The 21,760-nt window shown below is 32.8% G+C and overlaps 1 protein-coding gene across 1 annotated transcript in view; it reads left to right on the forward strand.

Annotated features, from left to right (window-relative positions):
- Nucleotides 1-21,760, forward strand: part of CSMD1 (CUB and Sushi multiple domains 1) — a 2,413,561-nt gene that overhangs the window by 1,925,569 nt on the left and 466,232 nt on the right. The window contains exons 35-37 of the mRNA XM_074209535.1: nucleotides 7,442-7,580; nucleotides 10,742-10,929; nucleotides 15,467-15,661. Of these exons, the coding sequence (XP_074065636.1) occupies nucleotides 7,442-7,580; nucleotides 10,742-10,929; nucleotides 15,467-15,661 (522 nt within the window). The remainder of the gene's footprint in view (nucleotides 1-7,441; nucleotides 7,581-10,741; nucleotides 10,930-15,466; nucleotides 15,662-21,760) is intronic.

Raw genomic sequence — 21,760 nt, forward strand, 5'->3', positions numbered from 1 at the left:
AATAGTAAGTGGAAAAATTAATTTGACACTTTCAAAAACATTTTTATTTTTGCTAGATATGGGTGAAATAACCACCCTATATATCCCTTAAAAAATTTTGTCTGAAAACAATAAAAAAAAATTTTGTCTGGACCCACTGTTATGTATATCCTCGATATAAAAGTAAATAATAGTATATTTAATAGTAGTATACTTAAAATAGAAGATATACATAAATTTTGCCTCATAACTAATTATTTGAATATTAATATTTTAGAGTTTCATCCCAATACATTATAAATTGCTATTTTAATATGTCACATTTCAGTTTGTATTTACTTGTGAGTTATTTGGGGGGAAAATGTAAAATTTAGTTAAGCTATGAGGAGAGTCAATGATAGTAAAATAGCATGCCCATAGTTAATCTGCCATTTTACATAGGCTGACCTCGAGGGGATTTTGCAGTTTAAAATGATTTTCATTGTCATATGCAGGGCAGCATTGAAATTCTCAGTAGTCCTTTGAAATTATGACATACATCTTTTAAAATTCGCACAAAGCACTTATTGTAGAATACTGATATATGCTTTTTAATAGCAGTATTAGCGTTCCTAACATTGTCAGACAGCAATTCATGTTTATTTAATGTTTGAAACTGTATTCATACTTTTTAACTTTCCTGGGAATCTTCATGTGTTTTACCTCAAGCTGAGTCATCAGAAGACATGCAAGATTTGTGATTTTTTACTGTAGTAATTACCTATAAAATCAACCATTTTGTTAGTTGGGTCTATTTTTAAATGAAGGAAATTTTCAGGTTGTTTGCTGCATTTTTGGCTAGGGGGAGAATACATTAAACAGCTACCAGTTAATGTCTTACAAATAGTCTTCTGCTTAGATCAAATTAAACACTTAATTCCAAATTCACACATCTTTCCCTCTAATTTATACTACTATTCAGTCTCCAAAATTAGTCTTGTGATTGCCAATGACAAGCAGATAGCCTATTGTTCAAAGAGAAAGAACTAAGTAGGTGTCTGATGCTGAACTTTGACTTTAAATATATATATTATGTATAATATATATATCTTTCTAAATAAATATAAAAGTATATATATATATAATTTAGGAGAGCATTCAGTCTGTTTTTTAAAAAAATCAAATCAGCATATAACTATTAAGCACCTTTTACATACTGAACACTCTGTGAGAAACTTAGAGATGCAGTTTGAATGAAACATATTCCTTCCTACAAGGAACTTAAAGACTAGTGGAGGGAATATGATATTCTTACTATAACTGCTTCCTTCTTGAAAGAGAAAAGAGATACATTTTATATATGATATAATATATATGCAAGAGCGTATGAATATATACATACAGAGAGTGAGCATTTGATTGAAGACTGATCTTGATTCTGACTTACTGTCACAGAAATAACTATAGCAGTCATCTAATCCAACCCTCTTGTTTTTATAAAGAAGAAAACTGACATCAAGAAGATGAGAGAATGGAATCAACTTTCAAAGTTCACACAGTATCAGAAGCAGGATGTGAATCCATTCTTCTTTGTCCCAGTAGTGTTTGCACCATCTTAACTTTGACTCAATTCTAAATATGACTTAGGGTCTAAAGGTCCTGACCACTAGATGTAACACTTGTATTGGTCTACTTTCCCAGATTTTACTTTGTCTGCAAGACTGAGTACTCAGAGGGCAGCTATTACCTCTAGTTCTAGGGATCGCTCTGTAGACTTTCACTCCTAACTTCATCCCTGTACCCCAAGATCATTCCTTGTCAATGGATTTCCCTAATAATAACTCAGGAGACTCAATAAGTTCTAAGCAAAGGGTTTACCAAGATAACATGACAAAACATTTCTTCCATAAAGCTGAAGTTAAAAGTCTCCCATAAATACATGAAAAATTGAGCTTAAACTTAAGAAATATTGTAGTAGTGAGGTACATAGGTACTATACAATTGTAGCAAAGGAATCTCACAACCTCAAGAAATGCAAAACCTAGATGTCCTCATCTTGTGTAATCCTCTCAATGTTTCTTCTTGAGTGAAGCATTCTTACTCCTCAGGGTCTGATCCTCTCCTGAATCTATAGCTACCTCTCTTCTTTCTTACTAGGAATTATGCTTTTTGAAACTCTTTCCTCTTTCTGTGACTATATCTTGATATCTGGTTCTGTCTGCACTGTATTTTTGTTCTCTACTAAATACAATATATTCTATCAATCTAATAACATTATTTCAGAGCTACATATCATATGTGTATAGGTATGTGTGTGTGTGTGTGTGCGCGCGCACCCTCTTCCCCCCGTAGTGATCTTAATGCTATCACCTTGCTATTTCTCTTATTATGAAATTCTGACAATCACTAGGGTTTAGTTATTTAATGTCCCTCTGGAACTGTGAAAACTATTTGCTACTCTTGACTTTCTTGACTCAATTAGAGAGAGATGCTTACAACTCAAAGAATTCAAAGGTTTTCTACTTTGCTGGGTCCTAGGAAAAGGTAAATAGGATAAAATGTGGTCCCTACCTTCATGAAACTTAGATTCTACTGAGGAATGGAAATACCAGTATAGTTAATAAAGGAAAATAAAGTTGATGTGAAAAATTTCAGAGCAGGGGATCTTTTCTGGACTTTAAAAGATGAAAACAAATTTGGCAGGTAAAGAAAGGATATCTAAGACACAGAGAACTTTAGCTTAGATGTAAATATAAGATTACTCACTTCCCCCCAAAATATATAAATATTGTGTTTAGTACCAGTCAGCTTAAAATAGGACGCTACATGACAGAAAAGGTGATGTGACCATTATAAATTATTTTAACTTCCTTACCAGCAGGCTTTACCTCTTAAAAGACCCTCATTTTCCAGATCCCTTTCATGTATTTTCTTTCCCCATTAGAAATAAATTCTGTAGTGGATAGAGCACTAATTTGAGTCAGGAGGACTTGACTTCAAATCCAGCCTGAGGCACTTAATAATTACCTAGCCTGTTTCCTTGAGCAAGTCACTTAAACTAAAGGGTAGTAATAGTCTAGTTTGCTCATATTGTGTGTCCTTGCCACACAATGAGTTCCAAATAAATATTTCCTTTCTCTCTCTCCTCTCTTTCGTACAAGCTGCAGACTCTTCCCCCTTTTCTTGGAAATGTCCTCCCATCCTGACTTGAACCTCTTGGAGATGCTGACTCCCTCTAGGCTCTGTTTAATTGTCATCGTTTTTTGCCTTATTTTTTTATTGATATTTTATTTTTACAAATACATGCTATGAAAAATTTTCAACATTCATCTATATTCACATGTATATTTTTAAATCACTAAATTTCCTTCCACCCTCCCTTCCCACCCCCCCCTCCCCTCAGCAGGGAACAATTAGGTTAATATTGTACATACATATTTGTGATAAACCTGTTTACAGATTAGTGATTTTCTGTATGAGGAATGAAGATTAAGGGAAAGAAGATATGTAAGAGATATTTTTTATAAAAGTGTTTATCAGATTCTGAAGGTTTTTTAAAAAATTTTGCTTTGTTTTGTTTTTCTTCCTCTGGATGAAGAGAGCATTTTCCATAACCAATCTAATATGGTTGTCCTAGCTCTCTGAACTGCTAAGAGAAGCTGTTTCCATCAAGGTTCATCATTTCACAATATTGTTGTCAATGTGCACATTGTTTTCTTGGTTCTGCTCCCTTAGCTCAGCATCAGATACTATAATTCATTCCATGCTTCTCTAGAGTCTGACCATTTATGGTTTCTTATAGAACAATAGTATTTCCATAGTATTCATGTATCTATCATATTCTTCTGTTTATTTGTTTTTGTGAGGCAATGGGGTTTGATGACTTGTCCAAGGTCTGAGGACACATTTGAACTCAGGTCCTCCTGACTCCAGTCCAATGCTCTATCCACTGCACCACCTAACTGCCCCCAAAAGTCATATTCTTTAGTAAGTCTTTATTACTCAGTTGCAAGAGCCACTCCAAATCACTCTATTTCCTTATCCTCAGTAGAATATAAGCTACTTGAATGCAGGGACTATCTCATTCTTGAATTTGCAGGCACTGGAACTAACTGACTTAATATCTGACATTTAGAATGTATTTAAATGCGAGTTGATTGACATGTTATTGACTATTTAGGAAGTTCAGGTCTAATCCTAAACCAGGGCTAATAAGACCTACTCTAAGTGGTTCCACATTCAAATTATTTGGAGGTTATAATTCTGTTAGCACCATCTATTCAGGTTGGTGGATTCACTAGATGTATTACATACTCACTTCTAATTTGTGTTCAAAATATTGCACAAGTTCTCTAATTAAAACCTAATGAGGTTAAAAGGGGAAATCTTGGATAAAGGAGGGAACAAACAAGCAAGAGAACCTACTTAATTCCACTTTAAAGATTTTTAAACAGTCTCAACCCAAAGCCTCTCTTGGGATCTGAACAGAACAAAGGCATGATTTTTCCCTTTGTTTCTCTTCAGTCAGTATTTGAATGTTATATCTGAACTCTCCCCCTCAGAGCACCCTAGAGCCACTGGCCTGAATCTGTCATTTTCCATATCTGAAAACCCGTATTGAGTCAAATGCTCTTCTTAGATCTTCAAAAATCTCCCCCCCCCCCCTCAAGTTAGCATGTCCTTTCTGTTTTGTCACTCTCCTTTTCTCTTCCTCTTCAACTTGTAAAAAAATGATCAACACTAGATCTTTCTGTTCTTTTAGTTCAAGGAAAGGCATTAAGGTAGAAGATAATTCTTCTTCATTAAACCTCATTGGGCACTATGCACAAGCCTGGCACATAGTAGTCATTATATAAATGATTATTCCTTTCCTCTTCATGAGGTGGGGTTTGAGGGGGTCTGGAAAATGTTGGGCATATAAAGATAAATTAAACGGCATGGTGATGAGATTTCAAGGGCTCACATTATCCTGGAAATGCCATCTTGTTTCATGAAGTTCAAACCATGCAAAAAAGCAAGGAAGGAAACCAAATTTCCAAATTTCTGTTGAATATTGTTTAAAAATAATAATTTAAGATGTCATATTCTTCTAAATATGACTTATCAACAATGAGTCCAAGAATTTCTGTTCTTCTTTATTGACATTCATGATTCTTTCTTTATTTAAAATTTTGATCAATAACATGCAAAGATAGTTTTCAATATTCATTCTTTTGCAAGCTTTTGAGTTTCACATTTCTCTACTACCCTCCTTTCCTTCCACTCTCCCCATGGCAGCAAGCAATCTGATGAAGACTGTACATGGAAATTGTGCTTCATAACTTTCATTATTAGTCATATTGTAAAAGAAGAATTAGAACTAAGAGAAAAAATTAGAAAGAAAGAAAGAACAAAAGAACATAAAAGAAGTTTTAAAAAGTGAACACAGTATGTTTTGCTCTGCATTCAGACTCCAAAGATTTTGCTCTGGATGTATGAATTCTGTGACAGGTCTCTCAGGATTATTCCTCATCACTGAACTCCTAAGAGAAGCTGTGTCCATCATAGTTGAATTAATATGTTCTCCTGATTCTGTTCACTTCACTCAGCCTCAGTCCATGCAAGTCTTAACAGGCTTGGCTAAAGTCTAGCCACTCATAATTTCTTACCATACTACTATATACACTATGTACCATATACTTGTTCAGTCATTCTCCAATTGATAGGCAATTCCACAATTTTCAAGTCTTTGACACCATGAAAAAAGCTGCTATGAATATTTTGTGCATGTTGGTCTTTCCCCCCTTTTTAAGATCTCTTTGGGATATAGACCTAGTAATGTTATTGCTGGAGCAAAGAATGTCCCCAGTTTTATTTTTCTTTAGTCATAGTTCCAAATTTCTCTTCAGAATGGTTTGTTCAGTTCACAACTCCACCAACAATGCATAAATGTCCCAGTTTTCCGACATTCTCTCTAAAATTGATCATTCTTCCTTTTTATCATTTTAGTCAATATGATAGGTGTGAGGTGGTATCTTGGAGTTGTTTAATTTGCATTTCTATAATCAATAATAATTTGGAGTATTTTTTCACATGACTATAAATGGATTTAATTTCTTCATCTGAAAATTGTTCTTATCCTTTGATCATTTATCAATTGGAGAATGACTTATATTCTTATAAATTTGACTCAGTTCTCTATTTTATAAACGAGTCCTTTACTGCTATATGTGAAAATTGTTTCCTACTTTTCTGCATTCCTTCTAACTTTGATTGCATTGATTGCACACAAGCTTCTTTACCAACATCTGTGTTAAAAGTGACCTTGCTAGGATCGAATGGTCTTGGGTTTTGGTGATATTTCATCATATAGCTTTGTCCTAGCTGGTAGAATCTCAATAAGGGTATATCGAATGAAAAAGTAAATTGTCCACATAATATACTAGAAAAATAACCTCTCTCTTGGGAAATTGATTTTTAAATTGCATTTCTTATTCTCTAAAATAATTCTTAAAATATAAAATGTTATGTAAGTATGGAACTCTGTAGCATAGATATCAGGTTTCTGTGAAAGAAAGAACAGAGTTCAAGTCCCAATTTTTGGTCAAATTGTTTGACCCTGATTCAAATCTCTAGGTACTCTATGTATTGCAGAGAAGTTACTGACCCTAATTGGTAGAGAAAATTTCTTCAGTGGTTAAATCACCAGTCTGATTCCTATACTTATACCTAAAAATTATTGTGATAATAATTTTATTATACTGTTATATATTACATATTACACATACATAGATAAACTATATGATTTATATCTACTTATGTCACTTAAGTGATAATTCATAAACATTAATATTAAATTCAAGGTAGATATAATAGGAAATATATAGATTCCAGACTAAAAGGGTCTATGTTCAAATCTCACTCCTCACACTGTTACCTTGGACAAAGTAGGGCATGTAGTCTCCACAAGTCTCAGTTTTCTTATCTGTAAAATAAGGAAATTGTACTAGACGGCTTTGAGGTCCCTTTCCAGCTCTTGTTCTATGATTATATAAACTGAATGAAGTATTAACTTGAATATGGCATGTAAAACATGAACTTTACAGTGATACAAATTTTTCTGGAAATTAAATACTTGATGATGATTTTTGTAACAAAATGACTAAGAAAATCAGCATGGAAGAAAAGATATAATTTTGATTTGTGAATTGGCAGAGATACAATTCAAAATAATAGGTTCTGTGCTTTTGCTTTTTTTAATGATGAAAATTAAATTCTAAGAAAAAATATGAGTTTAGGGCAGAGACAATGCATATGATTAACTGAAAACTGGAAAAAATGTATAGACTTATCGAATATCAGAGGGCAAAATAATGACTGAAGGGTTGGGTGTGAGAATATTATCAAGGAATATGTATTTTTCAATAATAGGTATATGGTGTAGAGTTTAACATAATTGATCAGCTTCTTTTTCTCTTCCCAACCCTTTCCTCTTTTGTGACAGCTGCATGTGGAGGAAATCTGACAGGACCAGCAGGTGTCATTTTATCACCTAACTACCCACAACCATATCCTCCTGGGAAAGAATGTGACTGGAGAATAAAAGTAAACCCAGACTTTGTCATTGCCCTGATTTTCAAAAGGTAGCATGTCTAGAGAAATACTTTTATTTAGCAGGGTTTTAAATGTCACACCAAAAAAAGTACACTATTTATCACTTAATAATGTTCCTACTTCCACTTTTGGCTGATTCCCAAAATATATATATCTATTATCTTCTACATAAGTATTGAGAATGACAGGGGGAAAAAATAGGTGATTTTATTTTATGACCCTTCTCTGTGCCAAAATATGTACAAGAAGCAAAAAAAAAAATCCATGTATGATATACAAAGCTGAGTTTTAAAACACTAAAACAGACATGATTGGTTCCATCAGACAAAACTTAATTCATAGAATATTTAGGAAAAATAATTGAAAAAAGTGATTTAAAGACCCTTTATACATTTCTTAATGTAATATCTGCATTTCATGATAACTAATTTCTTTATAATATTAATCTACTAAAATTCCCAAGGTTAGTATTGATATTAACATGAAGATAGCACTGACCTTTTTAGAAGTGTGGGGGGGGAACCTTTCTAAGAATCTGATTACTGATAAAGGTTTAATTAGTTTTAAACATTATTAAAAGTCTCAATTTTTCAAAATAGATTCTGCTAATCTATTTTAAAAATTCAAGTTATTAATATTATTCCTAAAATTGTTTTATAGAATCTGTTGAAAAAAATATTCCCCCTTTTAAAAATCAAGGATTTCTTTTCCATCTTTAAATTTTGCTTTCAGATTTTAATGCAATTATATGATGCTCCTATCTAAACTATATCCACTAGAGTCCCACGATGTATTTCCTTATCTAAACTGACCAATTATATTTCAGTCTCCAATATATTGAATACATTAGGTTTCACATATTTATTTAATGTTTAAACAAATCACCTGCGGGGCAGCTAGGTGGCACAGTGGATAGAGCACAGACCCCTGGAGTCAGGAGTACCTGAGTTCAAATCCGGCCTCAGACACTTAATAATTACCTAGCTGTGTGGCCTTGGGCAAGCCACTTAACCCTATTGCCTTGCAAAAACTAAAACAAAACAAAACAAAAAAAGCAAATAAATCACCTGCCCTGGAAACTATCATTTTAATGAAGTTTGTCAATATTTCTTTCATATTTATGTCTTTGGATTTTGTGCGTAGTAATGACAAGCTAGCATGCTTTGAATTTATTGATGATGCAATCTCACACTGTGTTCTATTATATCAACCTAGCAGACAGTTTGTAAGGATGCTAGATAAATACAGAGGGGAACTATAGGTAAATCCTCTACACAAAATTTGTCCTCCCCCCCCAATCTGGATCACTTAAAAGGCTGACCTTTATACTGGTAATCAACTTTTCATGTTATCTTTTATGACTCAAGGACCCTGTTCCTTTGTGGAAAAAAATGTTGCTAGTAGAGAAAGGGCCTCACCAGTACAAATGCCTGAAGAATTGATTTCTCTTCACTTTCAGTTTCAAGAACCAGTTCATGAAGATTTCCAAAGTCAATCATCTTTCAGGATATTTATGAATTTCATTACTACAAATTAGCTTCCCATTTGATTTTATATTGACTTGACCCAGAATATAGTGATTCCATATGTCTTTCTGTGGATCACATATTTCTCACTGTTCTCTTTATTCTCATCTAATATAGAAATATGGTGCCACCATAATAGATTAGCAAATCTTAACTGTTAGATGGATTTTCTAAATCCCTATAGAATGTGGGACACGAATGTTATCTGAAGATCAATAAATGACCAGTAGCAAAAAAGTGATATTCATATCTCTTTCATTATCATAAAATATAAGAAATGAGCAACTATACACACACACAAAATCTGATGAACCTTCCAAATATCTGAGCACTATTGCAAGATCTACATTGTCATTTCCCTTTCCCCCAAAGTTTTTATTAGTGGGTGTTTTTGTTTGTTTTGTAATTATAATCAATCATAATCTGTTACATCCCTGATTACATGAGATACAAGACATGGTGAACTGTCATAAATGACTCTCACTACATATGCAAATATGTTGGAGCCATGATGAATACAATAAGAAATAGTAGATTCTGGATGCTGGTAGGAAATATTAATCTCAAAATGCCCCTTCATACACACACATGCACACATTCACACAATCTCACACAAACAAATGGAGAGAATTCTATGTAGAAATATCTATATCTATAAATCTAAAGACATATCTATCTAGCTAGCTAGCTATGTCCTATGTTCTATATGAACTTATTTTTATATTTTGCAATTCACAATGCCATACTTAGATTATAAGTAAGGGTAGTCTATGTGAAGATTATGTATTTTACTTACTTTTGAAAAATGCTGTCTAAATAATACTTAAATATGCTTTAAATATAACAATAAAGAACAGAGGAAAAAACAGATGATTTTCTCTGGGGGTCCTTAGCTGTCGTTAATTGATTTGCTCACTGATGGGATCAAGAAGTTCTGGGGCTCTTTATGCTCTACTACCTATCATTTTCCCCACTGGTTAACATCTTTAATAAATATACCATAATTGTTGTTTCACTATAACACTTTTTGTGTGCAGTTGTCAAAAAAATCGCGAAAAGTATATCAACTGTTCAATTAGCATTAAACAACTGCCTCATATATTTTTTTCTCACAATAACTTCCTCCATCTTTGGTGTAAGTCTTGGCATATGCTTTAGAATACCGTGATACATTTCAGCAACATGAAATATGTTCTGCTGAGAGAAAAAAAAAAACTTGGTAACTATCAAAAATATTTGTCCATTCAATTCAAATGTATGGTGTATATACCCAAAAGTAATGAAAAGTAAATTTGTTATGGACAGTCATAAAGAAGATGGATTGTTCTGAAACCAATGTGAGTGATATAAAATGAGGTAGAAATCATTCTACTATGTAAGGAAATCAATTCAAATAAGTTCACCAAAGTTCAAAGGACTGATCCCTGCATTTATTAGCTTGTAGTTCATGATGCCTTTATCTTATAATACTACCTGAACTTCCCCTAGATTCAAATTTTGAGGAAAGGAAAGTGCTTATTATTATTTTTAATCAATCTTTGCTGACTCTCTGAACAGTGGGAGTTAATTTCCACATACATTCATGTTACTGTTTGTATGCATGGGTCAAAGAGGTAGAGAGAGCATTAATACACATACTAATCAGAATTTTCTTTTTCTTTTAGTTTCAACATGGAACCAAGTTATGATTTTCTTCATATCTATGAAGGTGAAGATTCCAATAGTCCTTTAATTGGGAGTTTTCAAGGTTCTCAGGCACCAGAAAGGATAGAAAGCAGTGGAAATAGTCTTTTTTTGGCTTTTCGAAGTGATGCTTCAGTTGGCCTATCTGGATTTGCCATTGAATTTAAAGGTATTATTTTTTTAGTTTATCCATTCATAATGTTGAAGGAAGCTAATTCATTTATTTTAAACTATTTTTTTAAATGGTCTTTCCTTTAGTTTGGAAAGCCCTATTATATATTTCTATGTTGTTATCCTTTGAGAAGAATAGGATATTCCTAAGTAAATTCCTAAAACAGTTATGAAAGTTATGAAAATTCAGTTTAAAATATTTTATTTATTAAGAAGATTAAATTTTTAAATTGTAATATGAACATATTAATTGATTACAATACAGAATTCAGTACCTTAAAGTTGTCTTTAGAATTTTTCATCTGGAAAATAAAAAAGTCACTTTTGACAACTATTAGTTTCATTCTCCATGAATGACACAGATGATGATTATATTTTCTGGGTACCTCTATTCCTTTATGCCCTACTCCCTCCCCAAAATAATCACCACCATGCTGTATTTTTACTTTCTCTTTGACTGGTTTGCATAAGATACATAAGTTGCTCTAAATACTGGTAAAAAATATTATCTTTTCTTCCTTTGTCACTTTTCATGAGTGGAATTCCTACATAATCTGAGAATCCTCTAAGGAAATATCTTGGGTATGTGCCTATTAAAACAATCTTATATGTACTTCTGAACTTATTTTCAGGGAACTATTTGAATAATATTAAAAAATAAAATGATAAGAACTCAATCTACTTTAAAATTTATGATTCTTTGAAATTCTTCTCACCTGGGACCAAAAAAAATAAACAACAATTAAGAGGTAATTTCTCTGGTGGAGAAGTTAATCTAAGTGTGTAAACTGAGGAATTGAAAAATAAGGCTAGTTATTTCAGCAGCCAAAGTTTTTTTATGTACATTCTAGATATATCTAAAAGCACTAGGGAATCTACCATGTTTTGACAAACTTAGAAGCAAACTTCTTTTGTGTAATTGGATGTTTTCTTACTTTTTCCCAATCAGTCATATTCTTATCCAATTAATCATTTAATAACAGCAGATTTATTTGTAATAATAAAAAACTTAACAAACAGTTATGCAGGAACAATTTAAATGTTGTCTGCAAAGTAAGATATAATCAAAATAACATAGTCATATGGCAAATAATGTAAACTGTGTAGTCAGATAACAAATGAGAGATAATTGAAGAATAGCAAACATGGTCCATTAGACTCATCAATAATGTCAAGAAAATATTTAATTAACTTCCTTAGGAATAGTGATATGACACGAACAAAAGTCACAAAGGATGACCAGTCATTGATAGGCTATCATTTTCATTGTTAGAGAGAATACTTTTGTCGTTGAGATCATATATCTGCTGGAGTAATGGAAAAATCATTTCAAAATTCAATTCTATTTTTCTATTGTGCTAAGAGATATATTTGGAGGTAACGACTAGAATAGACCACCAAAGAACATTCTAAACATTTTATGTTTTGAATGCTGATTATTTATTGCTACAATAAATCTAAAACTATGAAAAATGTAGACCAAGCAACTCTTATTTCCACCACCAAAGGTCAGGTGTATGTTGTAATCAGTGAAGCAAATGATACTACTTTTCCTAAGACAACAAAAGAAAATTAATGGAAAACACAAAAACAAAAAACATCATGATGTGCAACTAGACATCTTGACTTGACAAATACAAACTAGTCAGATATCAGAGAAGCATAGTACAAAAAGAATTCTAAATATAGCAAATCTGACCCAGAGGGTAAACCACAGAAACTAGAAAGAAAAAACTAGAAAGAAAACTAGAAAGAAATTAGAAAGAAAAAAAATGACAGTATCTATCCAAACAGTGTACTAGTGATTTATTACCACTTACATGAAATTTACAGCTGTATATAAGAAGCTAAATATTAAAGATAGAGGACCATTAGAGAAAGACACTTGCTAAGTGAAATGTGTTATAAAATGAAAAACCAAAGATAAGTAGAATTTTAATCAAACAATAGATTAAAAAGATTTTTAATATTTCTATGATTATCTAGAGAAATTGACCTTATGTGGAAGTACATCAAGCAGGCAAGACCCATGCCAGGTCATACCATCAAATTTTGGGTCCTGTTTTTTCTTTTATATCCTTGGGACTATATCAATTAGACAAAGAATTTAAAAGCACTATCATGACTTTCAGTGATCAAGCAATATTAGACTTTTAACTAAATACTAGTTGTCTACTTTGTGTAGGTGGTCTGAAGTCCTATGTTAATTTTAAAACATAGTTTCACTTGCTGTTGGAATTACCAAACACTTTGAGGTGAGAATATAAGTTGAATTTGCATGAATGAAAATGAAAATACAAATGATGAAAGGCTAAGTTACTAGTGAATTCCTTCTCTCTATAGTTCATATAAAAACCTAGTACTTGGAGAAATTTGCTGTTAAAAATGATTAATTTTGAATCAGTACAAAGATAGAGAAAGCATTTACTTCAAGGGTAGAAACAAAAATTAAGAAATTAAGTTAACTAAGACAACATCATATAAGATCATTATTTTGCCCTGGAACATCCAATGTGTTTTCTTACTTAGTATAAATCTGAAAGCCCATTCCGAAAGGCATATAGCAAGGATTTAATATGGATAGCATTTTAAAAGGGAAATGGATGTACAAAAGTTTTATCTAAAATATAAGATAAAGAGCAAAATTTATGCTGCACAGGGGTGGAAGGAAAATGATAGAGTGAAAGTTTACAAAATCACAATTTCTCAGCACTTTATCCAGTCTAATCCATATCTGAACAACAATCACTTTGACAGTTACCTCACAAGAGTTCATCCAGACTTATATAAAAACTCATCTTCATCCCATCCCGATGGGGAACTCTCTGCATCCTAAGGCAGTAATATCCACTTTTGAAAAATTCTAAATATTTAGAATTTCTTGCTAAAATCAAACATCAATCTGTTGCTGCAACTTAAAAGGTCTGCCTAATAGTTTACCTGTTTCTACCATCTGGATCCAAGCAGAACAAATCTGTCTCTCACATGCTATCTCTTTAAGCACATGCCTCTTCCACCCCACACAAATTCTAAGACTTCCCCCCCCACACACACAAGGCTTCCTTAAACCTTTTTAGTGTCTTCAATCCAACTTCACATTTACTGAAAGACTTTCATTATCTTAGCTGGAGGTGAAGACTAGCATAGACCATATCCTTCCTTGGATATTCTTCAGCTTTCAAATGATCGATATCTGATAGAAGAGAAGCAGTAAGAACAAACAGTGGGTGATGGATAAAACCAGTGGGCTGAAACAAGAATGAGACAATGACCTTTCCAGTTCATATGAAAATGAAAGTACTTTCTTTGCTTAGTCTATTTTGAAAACTGGAGTCAGTGGCAGGAAGATAAACAGATAACAAACATTAATTAAATATTTACTATTTGCCAGGTACTATGCTAATGTGTTGGAGATAAAAATACAGGCAAAAAGACAGTCTTTCAAGGAGTTTGCATCCTAATGGGAAGACAAAAAAATAAAAAGTAACTGAAAATCAGGAAGTGTGGGGAGAAAGTACCCACAAAGAAGCCTAATTATGAAGTCAGGAGAGTCAACCACACAGCCATGAGGGAAATGAAACAAGCTAGACTAGGCCCAGGCTCAAAATTGAAGACTCTTGCCCTTATCTCCAGTCCCAGAAGTAACTCACCAGTGAAGAAAGGGGTCAGCATGGTAGAAATATGTTCCAGAGTGAGAAGACCCCAGAGAGTAAGAAAAGAAGTTTAGTGGGCCCTAACCAAAGTGCCAAAATAAATTAAAATTGTCAGAAAACCTGATGAAACTCTAATCTGACTTCAAAAGAGTCAATCATTAGTTGACTACTGAGTGTGCTTTGTAGGTGCACATAGGTATCATAGAAGGAATAATTAATAGTGCAAATTTCTACTCAAGATCCTAGAATTACAGAAGTCACAAAATTTTTCATCATTTCTTCCTGAAGGAAAAGGAATGTAATTCTCCCAATTCCTTGCTTTAGCTAATTTAGGATTCTTTTTGTATATTTGTGCCATTCACTCTAACTTCATTTGGATAAGCTGAAAAAAATGGAGTCAACTAGTCTTGAAATGGCAAGATTGATGTGATCCTAGATGTGTTTTCCAGTATAATTATAAATCCATAGATAAGGATAGCTCCATTCTAGATAGAAAAATAGTGATCAATGGGTCAAGAATAAAGTCACTATTTTAAGACAAGTTCAATTTATCTGTTTAGTTTAACTGTACATGTTTGTTACAATGCAGGGTTCTGGTGGCAGGAAATACTATTGGGAAATATCAATGAAAAAATTAATAAAGCATCTAAAAATTAATTTCCAAAGAAAATAATATATAAAATTAGATGATTGAGTTTTTAATAATGTTCTAACACTCTAGCAGGTAATCTAATTGCAATCCACCTTCTGATTTACATCAGAAAAAGCAAAACTATTTAAAAGAAACAAAATACTTTCCTTCCCCCCCCCCCCCATGTTTTGTGGAAGTGATATTAATTGATAGAGTACTTAGGCTATTATATTTCTTTCTTTCTTTTATAGAAAAGCCCCGAGAAGCCTGTTTTGACCCTGGAAATATAATGAATGGAACAAGAATTGGAACGGACTTTAAACTCGGCTCAACTGTGACTTATCAGTGTGATTCTGGTTATAAGATTGTTGATCCTTCATCTATAACTTGTGTGATTGGTACAGATGGAAAACCTGCCTGGAACAGAGTCTTACCATCTTGCAATGGTATGCATTCATCATGTTTTTCTTTGGAACTAATTTCAGTGATACATTTTGAAGTAATTGGTGAACAAACTTTTCAGATTAATGAGGCATATATATGTGTATATATATATCCACTATTTTATACTAATAAATCAACAAAAAGTTAATATAATTATACCTTTTATATGGTAAGCACTAGTGTAGACTCTGGGAATACAAAGTCAAAAATGAAATAGTCACTGCAATTAAGGAGTTTACATTCTTATTTAAGGAGACAGTGATAAAACCTTGAATGGATCACAGACAGTTGGATAAGATTGAAAGACTGAACAAATAAGCAACTCTGTCTCACAAATCCAATTCATGTAAAAGTTAAGACAGCAACGTGATAGGGGCAGCTAGGTGGAGCAGTGGATAAAGCACCGGCCCTGGAGTCAGGAGTACCTGGGTTCAAATCTGGCCTCAGACACTTAATAATTACCTAGCTCCGTGGCCTTGGGCAAACCACTTAACCCCATTGCCTTGCAAAAACCTAAAAAAAAGAAGATAGCAATGTGATGTCATGTGTTCTCTTTGAAACTGAAGGATGAACCGCACAGTACAGACAAAGAAAAGGAAAGCAAATTTCAGGGTTGACATCAGTTTCTGGGCAGAAAGCAGAGGGAGGGGAATATTTGGAAAGGAATTGTTTAGGAGGTTGAGCTGAGATATGAAGGAATTCAAGTATTAAAGAAAGTTAGAAGTAAGAGAGAAGTTCCCTTCTTTGGGGGCAGAGCAGTGATATGGCCAAAAATGTTCCTTTGAAAGATTGGTTTGGTAGCAGCATTAGAAATGGGAGAAGAAAAAATAATGAAAAATATCATTTGATATTTGATAATGTTTGAAAAAATGTAGGATGCATTTCTAGAATTTAAGGAAAGGCGCTTATCAGAATAAAATATTTGTACATGAATTAAAATCAAATTTAAAGATCACAAGAAATTTAAAATGCTCAAAATTTTAACTTGTTTTAGAAGACAAGCAATATCTTAATCTTAGCTAAGCACAATTGAAAATAAAAATTAAAAAAAGTCATCATATTATGGCATCACTTGACAAGCTGAGCAAGTTAAACAATTTGGTTTATACACACACACACACACACACACACACACACACACACACACACACACACACACACACACACACACACACACACACACACAAACACACACACAAAGACGTATGGTTATGTTGCTATTGTTTTTCAGTAGTTTCAGCCATGTCCCACTCTTAGTGACTACATTTGTGAGTTTTTTGGCAATGATACTAGAGTGGTTTGCTATTTGAAATCCTTTCAGTTCAGAACAATGAATTAACAGAACAATTAGTATAATTAATTTATAGTAAGATGGAATAAAAGCAAAAAATAGTTCTCATTACTAAGCTTGGAAATTTTCAGATGCTAAATGCATTGCATAACTTTCATTTAAAATATGTAAAGGGAAATGCTATTATATATATTATAAATTTTTTAAAGTGCTTTAGCAGGAAGGAACCCTAGTATTCACAAGGAAATATGGATGTATATATTTATATACTTCTTATCTGGACGTAAATTGAATTTAAATGGAATAGGATTACATTGGAGGATAGGGGTGGGGGGACTTGATGGCAGCATTGTGAAAGACTATTTTTAGGCCTACGTAATGAGAATTTTTACAGATTTGATAATTTATCATAGTGATATATGGACAGCTTAAGCATATATCTTGTAAACATGAATATTATGTGAGGCTTTTAGAAATACACATAAGCTTATGCAGAAGTTTAACTTCTTTCTTATAGGAGAGCTAATTTCAGTGGAAATACTTGGACTTGAACTCTGCCTCCTTTGACTTCATCATTATAATTTATTTTTATAATTTATATATAATTTATAATTATTCCAAAATTATATATACATAAATATTTATATATATATGAATATGTTTATATATACATATATATATATATATATATAAAATCATTGTAGGTGTCTATGTTTTTAGCTGCTAAATAGCAGTGACACTGTGGCTTTAATCTGCAGAATTTGAGGACTAAATGTAGCAATTATGAAATTTAAAAGACCCCAATTGTAATTCTAATATTGACCTCTTGATTACATGGTGAAATTTGATTATGACTGTATGTGGGCACTGAAAAAACCGTGGAAATTGAATGACTTAATGTTGATTAGATGAAACACCTTATTTGTTTATTTTACATGTTTGCATTTCTATATTTCATGATTTTTGTAGGGGGGAGTCTTTTGAATGGGGCTGGTTCTTTTGAATAAGGTAAACTAATGCTGATTTAAGGAAAAGATTAATTGTGTTCTCTAGTTGTTTCTGTTTGTCTTGGTCCATAAACTAAATGACAATTTTTTTTTCCCACAAGGGTTACAATATCTAATATGATACTGTTCAGTCAATCAATCAGCAAGCATTTATTAGGCATTCACAATATTCCAGGTATTGTTCTATGCCATGGAGATACAAATATAAATTAAAAGAAAGATGGTCCCTTACCTTGAGGAGATTGTTTCCTAAAAGAGGTGAATAAAGAGTGCTGAAAAAGGAAGGGAGATGGAGGAAAAGTCTCATCTAGGGATATGCTGGGAGAATATAGAGTGATTCCAGTTTGAAGAGAAATGAAGACCGACCTAAAGGTTTTCCTTAAATGGAGGTTCTGAAAGGAGCCATACAATTAGAGGGAAGGGTCAAAGGGGCTGAAATTATTTCCAAAGTATTAATTATAGATCTGAAGTGATCTTCATGTATGAAAAGTTTTCTGTAGTTAAATTATAAAAAAAGTTGAATTATGGAAATTGCAGTGTTCAAAATAAATCAATTTGTAAGCTTTTTTCTTCTCTTCTACTCCTGTCTCTTATTTGTCCTTCTTCATCTCTGTCCCCTCTCTACCTTTCCCTCTTCCATTTTTTTCATTTTCCCATTTTAACTGCATGCCAAGTGTTTTATTATAATTGTATGAGAGAAGGGATTAATTGAAATATAGAAAGATAATAAAAGCAAATCAAATTTTTTTGCAATTATGAACTTTCATTACCAACACCACTCCCCCAAAATATTAAAAAGGATAACTCCAGTTGACAGGCAATACAAACTTAAGCAACTATGAAAGAGAATGTTTTGCAATCAGTTTTCCATGACAGCAGTGAAAATATATGGAACAGGTCCTTAGTAGAATGACTGGCTTACCAGCAAACTGCAGTGGAACATGCTTCAGCATCAGCAGAGAGAGGCAATCTCAGTGCTCAGCAGCTGCTGTAAATCCTAAGCACATCCAATTGTGTAAGCCCTAAGATTAGTCCAGCTACATGATTCCTCTATTATTGGTCCAGTGAATGGGCCAAAATTCCTTGACTATTTTTGTGGACAGCCAGCATCTGCAGGAACAAATAAGTCTCCTTATCATGTTGACACAACTAAGCTGTGGATGAGAATTTTAAGGGAGTTGCTCTTACCCAACATAGTCTCTAGAGGGGATATTCTGGTTCTGACTCTATGGGATAAGCTTCATAGGCAAAATAGTAGAAACATGATTCATAAATTCAGTTTAATATTGTTGCCTTGTCCAGAAACCTTTACAGATCAATTGATCCAAGCCTTTCACTTCAGTGATGAAGCAACTGAAGGGTAGGAGAAGGAGATAACTTGCCTAGGATCATATAAATTGAAAGTACTGGAGTTTAGATTATAGCTCAGCCCTTTTGTCTCCAAATTGAATAATTTTTCATTTTGTGACACTGTCTTGAAAATCCCCCACATTTTAAAGATGAGGAAAAAAAAGTTTAGACTAGAGAGATTTGAAAGATCATTAAGGAATTTAAGAGCTGAAGGAATCTCAAAGACCATCTAGTCCCAGGGTTCTTAATTGGGAATCCAAAAGAGTTGATAGATTTCAAGGGTACTGAGATACCACATGAGGAAAAAGAATATATAACGTTATATCAATATAATTGTTTTCCTTTAGAACCCCTATGCATTTTATTTTATGAATTTTAAAAGCATAATTCTAAGAATGAGTTCATAGGTTTACCAGAATACCATGACACCCAAAAAAGATTAAAAATTCTTTATTCTAATCCAACCTATACTTAAACAGGAACTTTCTCTATAAAGTCCTGAGGACAGGTTCTGAAGAACAATGTGATTTTTTACCAGTCATAAGACTATTAGTGACAGAGCTGAGACTGGATCCTAGAGAACAAGTGATTCATAAATGCAAGCAAAGGAAAAACAGCCCTTTCCCCAAAAGATCTTATATTCTAATGAGTATAATACATAAAAGAAAGTTTAAAAGAGAGATGGTTAGGGGGCGGCTAGGTGGCGTAATGGATAAAGCACCGGCCCTGGAGTCAGGTCTCACACTTAATAATTACCTAGCTGTGTGACCTTGGGCAAGTCACTTAACCCCATTTGCCTTACAAAAAAACCTAAAAAAAAAAGAGAGATGGTTAGAATATTTTAGTCTTGACTTTGACCTGGAACATAAAAAGGACAAGGAAGGATTGGCCTCCTTAAACAAAGGTACTAAAAAGTCATGGGACAGATAGTACTTCCCATCTGAGAAGTTCAAAGATACTATAAATTTACTGAGTGAAGAGGTTTCTTTGACATGGTAGAGAAAGTCTAGAGGGAAGAATGAATGAAAATGGTGGGCCTATCATATATGGATCACAATTATAATGGCTAATATATAAATTGTTTTATTTTCTGTAACAGATAATAGAAGTAGATTTTCCATTCAATTTCTCTCTTTGTCTTATTTCTCTATCTTGGTCTCTTCTTATGTTTCCTCATACTCCAACCACTATCTCCCATCATTGATACATGGTCATCCAACTTATGTTTGAACTACTCTAGTGATGGGGTTCTCACTATATCATAAAGAATTCTACTCCATTTTGGAGTATGGTTATCTGTTATAATATTCATTTTTATGATTCATTATCCAAACCATTACTAGAAAGAGGTTTGAGTATATGAGTCTCTGATATCACTCTCCTCTCTGAAATTCTGTAATTTCATTAACTATTTTTAAGAGTTTTTTGTTTTGTTTTCAGTAAGACTATGCAGCTAAGTGACTTGCCTAAGGTCACACAGCTAAGTAAGTAATACTTACTGAGGCTGAATTTTAAGTCAGGTCCTCCTAACTCCACAGCTGGTGCTCTGTCCACTGTGCCACCTAGCTGCTTCCATTAACTATTTTTAAAAAAAGTGAGAGATGCTAGAGAACAAGACCAGAACATATAACTAGTTAGAATTCTCTGTTATGTGATTAAGAAGCTCTTATTTGCTAATATCATTTTATATTGTATTCAGCTGATTTTACACTAGAAATCTATCTCAATTAAACAAATAATTATACTTGCATTTTATTGCCATCTGTTTCAAGTATTTCTGCATTTCTTCAGTCCTTTAGGAAATGATCTATTTAACATGTTAATTAGTAAATAGTGAGACCATATTTATGCCTTCTGTGATCATATTAATGTATTATAATTTAGTTTGGGATGTACTGAAAGCATTCCATTCCTTTTCAAATATATTTCTTAAATAAAATAAATGCAAGAAAAATAATTAAACAAAATATAGAAATTAAATGCTATCTTATTGTTAATTCTTCATTTGATCATTAGTATTTGAAATAGGATCTGATATTTTAGCATGTATTTTTAAATCCAGCTAAAAATTTGAAGACTGAACATGATTTATCAAGGAAATGAGAAATAAAATGGCAGTAAAGGTTTATTTAATTTCACCTTTGATTTTTACATTGTTCTCTATTTTTGTAAAACTCCACTCTTTCATCTTATCTTAATCACAAAGAAATCTTTGAACTTTCACTTGATAAAATATATCTGCAGGTATCCTTGATCAAGAAAGGAATTCTGGTCTCATGAGTTGTTATCAAAATGCTATCAGAGATGATGATTTGTCTATTTTTCATCTCCACTTGCTATTTTAATTTATAGCTCAATGGATTTTTAGAAAACAGGGAGACAATGCAACATTGTACTTGTCAAGATTATGTGATTCAACAACTAGAAAACAGTCATAGTTAGAGATCTAACGA

Source organism: Macrotis lagotis, chromosome 1 (assembly GCF_037893015.1).
Source record: "Macrotis lagotis isolate mMagLag1 chromosome 1, bilby.v1.9.chrom.fasta, whole genome shotgun sequence".
Classification (NCBI taxonomy): domain Eukaryota; kingdom Metazoa; phylum Chordata; class Mammalia; order Peramelemorphia; family Peramelidae; genus Macrotis; species Macrotis lagotis.